This window comes from Bombus pascuorum, chromosome 5 (assembly GCF_905332965.1).
Source record: "Bombus pascuorum chromosome 5, iyBomPasc1.1, whole genome shotgun sequence".
NCBI classification, from domain to species: Eukaryota; Metazoa; Arthropoda; class Insecta; order Hymenoptera; family Apidae; genus Bombus; species Bombus pascuorum.
Window position 1 is genome coordinate 7236010 of NC_083492.1, and position 13890 is coordinate 7249899.

Below are 13890 nucleotides of genomic sequence, written 5' to 3' on the forward strand. Positions count from 1 at the left end.
CCAGATGAATAATGTTTAGAAAACAATTTGAGGAATTTACAATTGAAAATTGAAAATTTTTTATTCTAACAATGGAGTAACAATAAGAATTATTAGAAAATATTCATGCAAAATGCATATTGTTACAAACATGCGTAGAATTGAGATAGAGAGAGATATTCATCATTCTAAATTTTTCATTTCACTGTACAATTCTTACCTGTCCATATTGATGTCGTGTTCTGCATTTTATTCCAGATTGGTAATATAAAATAATTTTATAAACAATTATTATAAAAAATTTGTAAATACAACAAAGAGTTTTTTTTACAAGAAAACAAAAAAGTAAATTTATTGTATTAAATTTTTGACACATTTACGTCACGAAACAACCTAACTTTTAAACTAAAGTCTGAGAAATTTGACCAAACATTCTTTATGTTCATTGTTGCTCGCTATCCACGGATAATAATTTCTGATTGTGCTAATTGAGAAAAACCATGTATGCAATGATTGTACGTCAATCGTAGCTGATGGCCGACTGAACTCGAGATTTGAACTTGACCATACCGCGGTGACCACCTATACTCGAGTTCCTGTGTAAAAGGAGGGGATCCATTGGATTGAAATCAGTCTCCTAGAAGGGAAGCTTTCCACCTACAATTGACGCAAGAGTTATTGTCGCGATTGCATCTGTATCGTAAATCGTTAGCTTTCGTACGATTCCTAAACGATTTATTTTCCTTCCTCTTATCTCGCAAAAAACGAAAAGATTATGAAATTTACGATTAACAAATTAAACTTTTATTAACTCTTTATGCAAAACAAATCAAGAAATTAAACAAACTTTTTTTTAATAAATTGCGAAATTATGTATTTTCGATTTTAATAGTTTCCTTAAATTTAGATGACTTCATAGAATTTAATATCTGCATATTCAGTAGGGTCCAAAAATAATGATGCAAATATATGAGGTCCTGATATAGTCACCTCTCTTTCATAAGGCTTTACCCATTTATTTACTTCTTTAATTTTTAGATTTTTAAAAGTAGTTTCAATGGATGGTTTGGTAACTAGAATTGTTCCACTTTGGATAGTGGCTTTTAAAAAAATCCAAATGTCTCTATGTACTGAGTGTGAAACATAAAATTCAAATGGGTTGTGTATAATAATGATATTACTCTTCTGAATGATTTCAGGACATTCCTCAATCCTCTTGTTCACAATCTCAATACGATCATTCATTTTGTATTTATTTACTATGTCATTTTGAAGTGAACAAAGTTCTTTATTCATTTCAACTCCAATAATCTTCTTGGCAGATGTGAATATATGTGCCTGAAGGACAGATTTTTAAATAATAACATACATCTTTTAATTACTGAACTGTTATTTAGAAAAGAAGAAAAGTCATTACTCCATATAAAACAGCACCCAATCGGGATCCTATATCAAGTACAACTTTTTCACTTAAACTTGGTAAAACACTGTGAAATATATACAATATAGCAGCCACTGATAAGGAGTGTGAAATGATATCTAAAAACAAATACATTTTGTTTTCATAAAATATGATTTAAGGAAATCACATAATCCAAGAAAAATGTTAAGTTTTCTTACTGTATTGTTTCAAATTGCTGGACCCACAGTCAGCACAATACAAAGTATTTAGCTCCCCACTTTCTATAAGTTCATCTACTTCGCTCTCATCATAAAGAAATGCATCAACATGTTTTGTTGTATGAGGATCACAGTCTGAGTTCTGCAGAGTTATAAAACTTATGATAGTTTTACTTTGTAACATATAGGTTGAAAAATTAATATATAGTTTTACTTATTTAGAAAATAGCAGACCTGTCCAATCGTTGGTGATACAATCTCCTCTGATTGAAATATTGCATTTGTTGGTACTTTATTTCTAATATTAATGACAATATTTTTTATAGTGTTTAACTTTTCTTCCTGTGAACAACGTTTGTTATGACAGTCATCTGTCATGTCATACACATTCTTTGAAAGAGATTCTATCTTTACATTTTGTGGTTTCCAATTATCAGCAATGAACGATAAAAATGTTTGTTTACCAATTTCGTTTAAAGAACACATGATAGATGTGAACATTTCTACAGCACTTTCTACAGTCATACTAATATTCGTATCCATTATATAGGTTCGTTCAATTTTTCAATAAAAATAAAAGGCATTTAATTTTATAATTGTTATTCGTATGTGTTATCATGCATGTGTACCAGTTATAGGTTATGTCGGATTGAATTCCATATTTGAATTATACGTTAGGAATAATTTACTAGAAATATCACTAAAATTCAAATTTAAAGTTCTTTAACGTATAACATTCAACATGAAATCGAATCTTTTTTTCAGCATATTTATTAAAAAAAAATTAAGTACACAAAATGTCGATATGCATACATAGATACATAAATAATTAGTCTTAAAACTAGTTTGTATAGGCAAGATTTAAGGCACAATATGCTCCTTCATAAAATTTAACCCATTTTAGTATATATGTACAAAAATTTGTTCTTGTCCCGCTTGCAAACTGATCTTCTGACTTTGTTTTCTTTTAAAATAGACAATTTAAATAATTAACACTACATTAAAAGATATATTATATATAGAACGACGTAAAATCGAAAAAATTGTATAAATACTTATTTACAAATTTTTGTTTCCTTTTTTTGATATCGAAATTTTGACTAAAAATTCTAGCATGTTTAAATATAATTCTCGGATTCTTTTTAACGCATTATTCATCGTAAAGCTTGATTACCGTCTGGAATCTAATATCGGTCACTAAAAGAAATTGCATCTAACTCGAAGCTAGGAAAATACTGTTATTAGAAGTTCTTGATATTACGTAACAAATACTGTTAGCGATGTGTGACTGAATTATTTCTATTATTCTAGTAGCAATTCGTATGAGGTTTGTTCGCTCTCTAACGTAAAAGTTATTCCGTTAAAGTCATTATTTTATCAGTATCAACGACGATAATGTATGAATAATCATAATGTATAAGATAACGATACAATGATCATTAAAAAAAGAGAAAGAATTTGAACGAAATTCCATTCTATCGCGATTCAAGAATTTCCAAGGAAAATTCCAGCATCGCCGATAATATTTCCTAAAACATGTAGTATTATATAAAATACATAGCACAGCTGTCTTTTTCATCAGGCACAAAATCATTCGCCTCTAAATTCGACATAATCACTAATATATCTCACGTATTTACAACATAAAATAATGGACGCTAATTAATTTAAACGAGGAAACAAACATAACTCGTAAAAGCTGCCTGGATTAAAATTAGTATAAAATTAGGCGAGTATACGGTAAAAGCTAAATGTTACAAAAACGAATATAGTTTAAATTACGAGCTCATAAATTTTTCGTTCTTGCGTGTCTAATTACAAATGAAACTTGCTAATTGTCGACCATCAAGTGGATACAAAAAGAGACAAAGATATACTATAAGAGAGCAACAAAGAGATAAAAGAACGAAGAGGTCGAAGAAGACAGCGGACAGGTACTTTGCATATTTTACCCACTTCATGATCGATCGTGAATTTCTAATTCTATTTTGAGCTTGAAAAAAGTCGCAGTTTACCGTCAAAGAGAAAAGAAGAAAACTTAAAACTGATTACGTAGGATACGATCGTTAAATGAATACATATCTAACAATCTTGATTGAAACACTTGAGCATACCTATTATGACACCCTGTAAATGTCTTAAAACGGTTCACTCGTTGTAAACCTAATGAATGACTAAAGTTTCTAAAGTTTCTCACTAATAAAAGAAGCATCATTGGAAGCGACAACATTCGTATATCGTTTTCTTCGCATATTCCCGTCGCAACGTAGTTGATAAAAGTTTGATAAAATTGACATCTGGAAATACGGTCTGAGTACTATAAAAGTCTTTTTAAAGCATAGAGGAAAATGGTTGGTCGCAGAGAGACTGTTCGATAGGCAGTGATTCCTGGAGCAGAAGGGATTCTCAGTCTATTGATGCGTTTCACTGGTCAGTCCCAGCTGTGTCGCTGTTGTTATGGTTGTTGTTGCTGTTGTTTTGTCCGTTAAGAAACGATGCCATTTCCATCGGCGACTGTTGCCCGGTCTGTTTAGAAACATGCGTGTTCGTTTCGCTTCTTTCAGATCTCATTCACAGAGAGGCACAGGCATGTAGATAATATATAACGTATGTGTGTGGTGTTCGGAAAATACGAAAGAAAAGCGGCTTCCAGAGAGAATGCAGAGAGTGTGCAAGTAGAATTTTAAAGAACAGCACGCGACCAATTGCTAAAGCTAAAAAAGACTAGTCTTCTTAATATCGAATAGTCTGAAAGCAGAAATACGTTAGTTGAATGTAAATATAGATACAGTCGCGCGCGAGAGTGCGGAGGGAGGAAAATAAATGGTAGTTGCTTGTAAAAAAAAAAAAGAAAAATTAAAAAAAGAAAAAGTGGCGTACAGCTGTAACCCAGTGGAGCCCGTGATTCGACTCGATTATCGAGTATAGGCCATCGAAATGGGACTTAATCAGGCTTGATGGTAATAATGATCGAATCAATGTGCTACGTTCGTGCAATGACATTGAGGATATGGATGGACATAGTGATTTAGCGCCCAGGGTCTTATGTGTCAATCTATCGAGTGTGCAGAAAAATAAAAGCATTAATGGAAAGTTAAATATGAAGTCTCCTCTAGTGGCAGTGAAGCATTTATGTATATAGACACTATATGATTAGATTTCATTGCGTACCATTAGGGTGTGATTTGTTTACTTCCTACATTGGAATTATCTTGTAAAAATATCAACGATATAATTTAAATTAAAAAAATAATATAGAACCCTCTTTTTTCATTTTTTGGCTACTTTAGGGTCGAGCTCCTCAGAGTTACAAGCCGACAGAACACACACACGACAGTACGAATAGTTGCGATAAAAATATCGACAAGGCGTATAGAGATAACTATGTACGCAGTTAAGATTATATTTCTATTCGTTTAGCAGAATTAGGAAATTGAATGACCGTAGACAATTGATATTTAATTCAGAAATAAAAAATATTGGTATGACATCTTTGTCCATTTCTCAAATCGAAATAGCCCTCAGTCATTCTTTTCCTTTGACAAGGCGAAAGTATTGATATTGTTACTTACAAATACCGACCTTAGGCTGTATTATATCTTCAGATGTATCGAGACCAGCAAGTGGATTTGATGTTATGTTTATTTTCGAATCAGTTACTCCGCCATTCATTACTCTTCCGTTTGTTATCGGTTTTCCTAAAATAAAAAATTAATGTATAATCTATTATAAGACGTACACTGTCTTTTTTCAGAGTACGATGATATTACAAATTAAATTTACCTTCGCTTTGCGATGATTCCCGGCTTTGTTTGTGCTTCGTCCTCTTATATATTACTGCGACTGCAGTTAAGCTGCCCAACAAAGTCGATCCTCCGAGAACTCCGCCAATTATGGCATACATATTTACGTTTTTATCATCTGCAGGCCTTACTCGACTATCTAATGTTAAATTGCTGCCATGATCATTTTTATTATCATGATTAGTATGTTCGTTCGTATTTACAGCTCTTTTCGTCTTTTGTCGAAGGATCTTAGAAAATTCCGAAGCTGCGTCTACGGAAAAACTCTGAACTTTAAACTCATACGTTGTATCCGGTTGCAAATGGGATATAGTTATGTTGAAAGAGTCTTTTCCTTCAACCGTGGTTTTTATATAATCGCTAACTGTGGTAGAAGCTCGGTGATACACATAGAAACCATCGATGTTCGCCGAATTATCCGAATTCTGCCAAATGAGTAATACTTCGTGTGGACTCAAAGCCTCGGTGTTCGTCAACAAAGGTATTGGCATCCTATTGCTTTCGATTCCGCCATCTTTATTCAGATGAAAACGTACGGAGTTTGGACTAAGTTTATTATCATTGTTCGAATAAACTGCAGCAATTCGAAACCGATAAGTATGATTAGGTTGTAAATCGGTTACTTCGAACGACCGCACATGATTCGGTATCTCCGAGTTCGCGGTCATCCATTTTGCTTGTCTGCCATTCATCTTCTGTCCAAGTTCGCGATATTGAACTTTGAAGAATTGTATCGGCAGTCCTGTGTTTTCAGGTACAGACCACCTAACCATCACGGACACGTCTGAGAGTCTGGTGACATTCGGTAGATTCGGTGGTACTAGCACAGCTACAAATATAAAAAACCCGATAAAATCAACATGAAGTACTTAAGCAATATGTACGGTGCAACAAATTACCAGTGCCTTTACGCTTCCCTTCCTTACTCCTTCTTCTTCCTCCTCCCCTTGTATGTTTGTGTCTTGAATTAGAGATTCCATAATCCTGTTTGGCTTCAGTCGTCCCAATATGTTGTTTAGGGTTCACTCTTAGCAAATTGCAACCAGAATGGGACCCATATTCGTTACTCGCGACACACTGGACAATTCCAGCGTGCTTTTTCTCAACCTCGGAAATAGAAAGACTCGAACCTTCGATTTCCACATTACCACCAGGTGTCAAAGATTCACCATTAATTAGCCACTCAAATTTCGGCTGTGGTTCGCCCGTTACCGTGCAAGAGAGATCCAATTCTCCACCTTCGGAGAACGTTGCTGCCTTCGGTGGTTTAATCACTTTTGGAGCTTCCATAACTTTTAGTATGATCACAGACTTGATGTTTACTCCATGGCTACTCCATATACAATCGTATTCTCCCCTGTCCGCTGATTGAACGTTAATTATCGTTAGGCCCATCGCAGTTTTAATGGAGTTCAGTGGTAACGAACTACCTAATCTAGTCCACGTGACAGAAGGGATTGGGTAACCAGCGGCAAAGCATTCCAAAGTTACGTTTTTACCCCTCAAAACCTTGTACTCCGTTTGTGGCTGTTTAACAAAGTATGGTGCTCGAAAACTGGTATTTGTGTTTACGTTTAGGATCGTCTTATGGTTACTCCGATATAACTGATTAGTTATGTAATTTTCAGCAGTGCAATGATAAGATCCACTGTCCGATACTTTAGCATTTTCAATGACCATGGTCTTGCTACCAACTACGTTAACATTTTTTACAGGATTATTATCTTTGTAGAACTCAACTATCGCCTCTGGGGCTGAGTAAGGCACAGGACAAGTGATAGGCACGGTATTCCCTGCTGGAACGTTTATAATGACTTCGCTCTTATCGGTAAACTTCTCTAGCGTAGCAAGCGTCAATCTTGCCGGGTCAGAAGCTAAACCGCTCGAACCTAACAACGTAAAATCAAATTACCAAATTATAATTTAAACATTGTGAAAGATGTTAAATAAAATGAAATACAAAAATATTTACCATAAAATGCTATACAACGGTAATCTCCGGCTTTGGATTCATTGTCAAAGTTCACTACGTGCCTGGACGTTTTGCCACCGTTACTAGACATGTGGAAAACCTGCAACCACCTATCCGAACCTAGTGGTCTATGGCGCCAGGAGAAACGTTCTGCTCCGAGATTCAAATTGCATTCAAAATTCACATCATCCCCTATTGGCGCGGCCAACGGTTGCGGGTGTTTAGTGAAGATCATGCCTAGTTCTTGCTTCTGTCCTGTAATTTATACGAATAATTTAATTTTCATAGTATTCAATTTTTGTAGTCGCACGAAAATACTATTAAAAATGATACAAATTATAATATACTTGAACGTAATTAATCAGCATGTAGATGCTGTAATAAATAAAATGGTATGTAAATACTTTCTTTAACCACTGTATATTAAAATGTAATGCATATCATAAATAAAAAATATAAAAGACAAAACTGACCATGTGCAAGGCTGGCTAGGACATGAAGTAGGACCGTGATAACGGCATATAGAAAAAGCACAGGTCGCATCTTGACTCATTCTGCAATCAAAGAAAACAAAAATTAGTACAAGTTAGTCACATGCGTTGCTCTCATTCTTGTTATTCGTTTTTTAGTCTTGGTTTTGTCGGTTAAAAATGCGAGGCGCCGGTCTCGAAAGAGAAAGAGAGAGGGCCCACTAAAATTAATGCCGGCCAACCACCACGTTTAAGTATAGAACATGGCGAGTTCACGTGGAAATAGAACGCATTCATTCTAGTTTTGATCATGGCTCGTCATTTCGGCACGAACGATCCCCGCTCCACCAAATGGGTCGCGCATTCCAGTCCCAAAGGGATACAGTATAACACGATTTATATTCGTTTCCAAATGCGGTTCATTTTAAAAGCTTCTGCCGCGCTAAAGCTCTCAGCAATCAAGAGGATTCTCAGAGAACAGTGGTGGAAATGAGATTGCGCATGAAATCTTGATTTTTATGACAACAGAGAATAACCTAACCCTAGTTAATATTAATGCTTCCCAGTTATATAGCCACTTTCTGTTTATTTAATATGACTATACATATAATTTATTAATTTCTGCCTTATTAGCTACAAAATGGATTTGGATTTATTTAATTTTTTTATTCTTAATCTAAGAAAAAATATTATTGCATTTTATTTTGTACCGATCCTAACACCTCCTCTTTCTTTGTAATTCTGGCTTATATTGCTTCTTAATTAGTATCAATATTTATTTAATAAATAGCAATTACACAACTTTGGTGTAAAATATAAAATATTTATAAACATTTTGATGGTAATTTTTTGTGATTATATTTTTTTGTGATTGTGATTATACGCTGTCAGTATCTCGTAGTTGTATCATTATTTCTCTATGGATATTTATGCACTTAAGGAATTTAAATTGTACAATATGCACATTTTAAAATACAATACTTATTTTAGATGTATTTTAGAAATAAATTTCTATTTAAGTTTCATTTCTTCTATGTAAAATATTCGCAGTATACAATTGCGCTGCACTAACTGGTCGCCGCTATCTTTACCAATTCTTGGAACAGATTTCTTAGAGCGAGTCTCATATGTTAATATGTAAGATAACAAAACGTGTCAGTTTCAGGTAAGTATCCGTATCTCATTTGTAAAATCGTACTCATCAATGAAAGAAGATACTCCGCATTTCTTAGAAATATAATTATAGCTTTCTCTATAAGTAGCCTTTTAGCAAAATACTGTTTTAACTGATTGCTATCTATACAAAACAAATATGGATGCGCGACAGGCATTATTGCCTTCTACTTATGAAGATAAATCGACAAATAATGGAAGAAATTACAAATTGAAGATCACGCGAGTAAAACATTTCTGTTGATTTCATGTCACTCTGTATCACTTTATAATTAAACAGAAGAATTTTAATAGGATACGAGTAGAAACGAAATGGCCTATTAGATATTTTTATGCATTTATGGAAAATGTAAATGTATTAAAATTCCTTATAAATGCACAAAAATCCATAGTTTATGTACAATTATACAAAGTATGTAAAATACTCATTCTAATATTTAGAAGATGAAACAAATCTCTATATAAGTTCTTCTTTTATTAGCTCTGTTTATAAAAATATGAATTTGCATAAATATTCGTAGTCTTCTTATTATGTTCTCTTTTCTTCAATTATTTTCAATTATTTTCTTCAATAATTTTCAATTATTTTTAGCATTCGCGCGATTGAATATTAAAAAAATTACGAAAAAGGATATTAAAGGAAGCAGAAATGCAGAACCTATTTGCATCGTGAGAAACGAAGCCGACAGAGGTGCCACAATGACAACATGAAATTGACCATATACGGTGTCGAAAACCGTCGTTCATTGCGCGCACCGCTTTCCACCCACGTGCGAGCGGCTGACCGTCCTGAGTGACGATCAGAAAACCGCGCTGACACGTCCAATACTAATAGAAATTATTTGTTGGCTAACATACGCGTCAAATGTAGGTAGATCCATTCATGGATTACGCTATACCATTCGCTTACATGATAATTTAACGCTTGAAATTAATACAGAGAATTTTCTGTTCCACAGAAAGCTTACATGTTTCCTCAAACGTTCTTAATAGATATTATATGTATATGGGTGCACTAAGAGAAAAATTTCACTTTCAACATCTTTGTTACTTAAATTAGTACTAATCTATTGAGTTATAACATAAATCTGTCCTGTTTTCGTACATACATACCTATACATTTTATCGGAGACAAAAACAAGTGGACAGGTAATAAAAATTGGAAATACAGTGCTGATCGTAAATATTAGGATACTAGTTGATATTTAGTACAAATTTCTTTTTACTCTTTCTATCTTCTGTTTATATTTTATCATAAATCTGTTATTTCATTCGTATTATATGTGTTTCATATAATAATTTCATATAATATAAATTCATACAGTCCTTCAATGAATGTAACGCGTAGGTGTCATATTTATAGCCGGTAGTGTAGGTATCAATGTTTCGTCAAATACGGTTTGTTTACACAAAAATGTAAATATTAACTTCAATTGTTTACTAAATAATCTATATATTATAAGAATATAAATAAAACTTAAATATATAACACTAGTACTAGTTCGATTAAACTTCATTGATACCTACCTCTACTATACGTCCACTTATTTTTGTCACCGACTGTGTATTACGTATGTTGTGACAAATACAAAAATAGAACGAATTTATGTTACAACCCAATAATAACAAACAGTAAATATAATAAAACTTCATTTATATTAAAAGTTCACTGATTCTTTTCACAACCTCTTTTCACTTGTACAATACAAATTTATGCTTCAGCCAAATAAATTCAATTGATAATTCGTTTAATCGAATACAAACTGACATTTCATTCCAACAAATAGAATTCTGTTATCAAAGTAAACGAATGGAACTGTACGAAAGATTTCTCATGAGGACTCACTGTTTGTTACGAAGAAATGAATTTACCGGAGGAGTGGTTCGAAGGATTGACGGTCGAGAGAGGAGGGATTTTTCATCGAAGCTGAAATCACAGGGACAAAAAGCACGCGTTCGACCCATTGGCAAGATAGTTGAACGTGTTTTATGCACGGGAGGACTCTTAACTTCTGGTTAAATGGTAGCATAAATGCCGGTGGTATGTAACAGGTGAGAAGGGTTCGAAAGAGGCTGGTTTCCGACGCTGGCTCTCATAAAAATAAAGAACTCGAATTCCAAAGCAGTGGTTGTCAAGCCCCTGTGCCCCGCGCGCACCTCCAACCAACCTAACCTTACGGACGGGCCAATGCCACCCGAGTTACGCACACGCATACAACACACACGCGCACAAGCATATAGTCAAACGAGAATTAGACTCTGTTCTACAACCTGTCGTTGATCAGAGAACAGACTCAATCCCCGAAATCCTTTTTGCACTCGTGATCCTCTCGCTTGATCAAAGATCACGATGTATCAGTGGAATTGAGTTCCACTTTCACGAACTCGCGACTCTTCTCCCGTTGGCCAAAATACAGAAAGATTTGAGTCCTCTTACACAATTACAGTGGCTAAAAAAGTGTTTGGACACTTGTAGAAACTTTTTATCATTTTTTAAATATTTATTAGACGTATTATACAAAATATTTTATATTGACTTTTACATAGATTTATAACTTCTATGACCAATGATAACTTTTTGTTTCACTAAAATGTTAATAATATTTCAAAATATTTTACAGAACACATCTTTTTCTTTTAATTTACTATTATACAAGTCGCCAAAAAATTTTTCTAACTGAATGAAAAGACAGTGAGATTTTCTGTCACAGAGAATAAAATTGTATCGAAAAATATATTGATCTATACTACGATCTTTGTAATTTTGTTTAACTTCCTTTGATATTGCATTATATATCCATTTATTAATGATAATGAATCTTTGGTTTAATATAAATTTTCTTCTAGTAATGGTTTAATAAATCCTCTTGAACAGCTTTGAAGTTGTGTCATAATTTTAGAATAGGGTCGAAATTGATGTTACTTTTCCACGAGCAAACTCCATGGTATTCCGTTATGTGTAACAAACAGGAACCAGGAAGATCAGGTTCCCGTTGATCGAACGCATTTGACAAGTGGATCCTTCCTTTTGTTGATCGTCGATTAATCACGTGAACTTTTATTCTCTTCACATCGTCGTGTTTCATCCCGATACAAGACACATGACTAACTTAACTTTGCTGCTCGGCATGCATGGCGATTGCTTCGTAAAACGAGCGACGAATATTTGGCCGTATATGTGTCATACGCTATTTTAAACTACTTCCCATAACCGCTACTTGTTCGACCATTAACGCTATAACTTTTAAGTAAATAAATACTTTATGTCATTTTATCTTCATTGATTAAACGATAACAATGTTTAAGAAATAGTAATGTTTTGCCCTAATAGTCATTGCTATTGTACCGATTATAAGTGGTTCAATTTGATGAGCTTTACCGGGAAGTTGACAATTCATCCGCATGACTACGTGTATCAAAATGCGTACGAAACTTTAATCAGTAAGTATGCAACGTATACTTGGTGGTAGACATGCAACGAGGTTGTAAATTAAAGTATTAATATATATTAGCGACATCGATAATGATTCCATACATTTCATAGAAGTACTTTGACCATGAAAGTTATTACTCAATCAATCTACCAAATTCTTTTATAATACATGTATTGTCTGAAAAATGGCAAATTGTATACGTCTAAAATCTTCTTCTCAGGTTCTATACATGTAATTCTTTTTAAATACACAAAACTACAAAGGAAGAAAACTCAAAATTAACACCATACGATTCTGAACAAGGTATTCAGCACCTTATCTTTTTTTATATGCCTCAAATTATTATCTCAGTTTTTAATATATATAAACTTGAATATCTCCGATTTTACGATCTTGCCATATCTCACCCAACAATAATGCATATGTATCTTATTACAACGCAGGCGCATTAAGTAGCGCGGTATCATCTGAATGAGCGTTTTCCGAATTGTCAATAGTTTTAACAATTGGTATCATTAATAATACCATGTATCCGATTTATTCACTGCATTATCCACTGCATTCAAATTTCACGAAAAATACTGGTGGCTCACCCCTTCCGGCAGGTGATCTCTCACAGCGACATCGCGACAAAAGTTTTCCATGACGAACAGTATATACAGGTCCCATTATATTTATGGTTTTACGGGATGGTGAATCAGAAACGTGAGCAAAAGAAATAAAAGAAAGGCAAAAGATCAGCGACGGAAGAAGAAGAAAACAAAAGTAATAATCATGCTTGGCACACTCACCCTTTTTCCTTCGATCCAGCCGTACGATCTATACGTTTATCAGATCCTTCTGATTTTTCGCTAAATCGATCACAATTTTCCTCGTCGGAGGAAAACAAAGTGTCCGTGTTAATAATTTTCACCGATAAATCACTTCATTTTTTTCAGAGTGATCGCTACTAGGCTCACCAAGTTCGACCTCCTATAGTACACGACGCTTGGCGTCCACCAGCACACTGGAATGCAGACCGACAGGTTTTGAACCGCGATAAAGTATAGTAACGACGTGTGCTTCGATCTAGGTACTCACGTGCAGGTTGGTACATTGCGGTGCAGTCACGTGACTCACTGCCATTTCAAATCTGACAATAAAGTGAATGCGTTTTATCAAAAATTAAACATCCTAAAAATAATCGAGTGTAAAGAAAAAGTTAAAATTTAGTTTATATTACGAGTTTGTATATGATTTGGTTAACTTCAGGGTGATCATGAAGGAGGAATTTTTCACTGTAGGTTCAGATATCCTGCGCGGTACGCTTCTGTACATAGCGCCACCTTCGAAATTCGAAACGCGCCAACTACGATTTTATAAATAAAAACTGTATGTCACTTTTAATCAGCAAAAAGAATTATTAATTATTAATATGATAGACGTAAATAATTTAAGAG

The 13890-nt window shown here is 34.0% G+C and overlaps 3 protein-coding genes across 14 annotated transcripts in view; 1 reads left to right on the plus strand and 2 right to left on the minus strand.

The window, feature by feature from the left end:
* Positions 1-698, plus strand: part of LOC132907502 (thymosin beta) — a 50105-nt gene extending 49407 nt beyond the window's left edge. For 4 of the 5 annotated variants that reach the window (XM_060960672.1, XM_060960673.1, XM_060960674.1 and 1 more), the window contains one exon: positions 640-683. In XM_060960672.1, the coding sequence (XP_060816655.1) occupies positions 640-683 (44 nt within the window). Of the gene's footprint in view, positions 1-639 lie in introns of all 5 variants that reach the window. The other variant, XM_060960677.1, reaches the window with a different exon arrangement.
* The window catches only part of LOC132907482 (inositol-trisphosphate 3-kinase B), a 29187-nt gene extending 26905 nt beyond the window's left edge, over positions 1-2282 (minus strand). For 2 of the 4 annotated variants that reach the window (XR_009658182.1, XR_009658181.1), the window contains exons 1-4: positions 1834-2282; positions 1600-1741; positions 1397-1518; positions 200-1317 (exon numbers count right to left, since the gene is read on the minus strand). Coding sequence is in view for 1 of the 4 variants with exons in the window: in XM_060960624.1 (XP_060816607.1) it covers positions 200-207 (8 nt within the window). In the remaining 3 variants the exon portion in view is untranslated. Of the gene's footprint in view, positions 1-199; positions 1318-1396; positions 1519-1599; positions 1742-1833 lie in introns of those variants that run through there. The other 2 variants (XR_009658180.1, XM_060960624.1) reach the window with 1 other exon arrangement.
* A 70-nt stretch (positions 2283-2352) lies between these two features.
* Positions 2353-13777, minus strand: LOC132907485 (interference hedgehog-like). 5 transcript variants are annotated; one of them, XM_060960631.1, is made up of 8 exons: positions 13532-13777; positions 13243-13457; positions 7848-7928; positions 7375-7629; positions 6302-7291; positions 5383-6231; positions 5182-5297; positions 2353-4125 (listed from the first exon to the last, which is right to left on the minus strand). In XM_060960631.1, exons 3-8 carry the CDS (start codon positions 7915-7917, stop codon positions 4024-4026), a joined length of 2382 nt encoding a protein of 793 aa, XP_060816614.1. In that variant the 5' UTR covers positions 7918-7928; positions 13243-13457; positions 13532-13777; the 3' UTR covers positions 2353-4023. The 5 variants fall into 5 exon arrangements, with proteins under 5 accessions (XP_060816614.1, XP_060816619.1, XP_060816618.1 ...); XM_060960636.1 differs by having other exon boundaries at positions 2353-4347; XM_060960635.1 differs by having other exon boundaries at positions 5172-5297.
* Between the last annotated feature and the right edge of the window lie 113 nt (positions 13778-13890).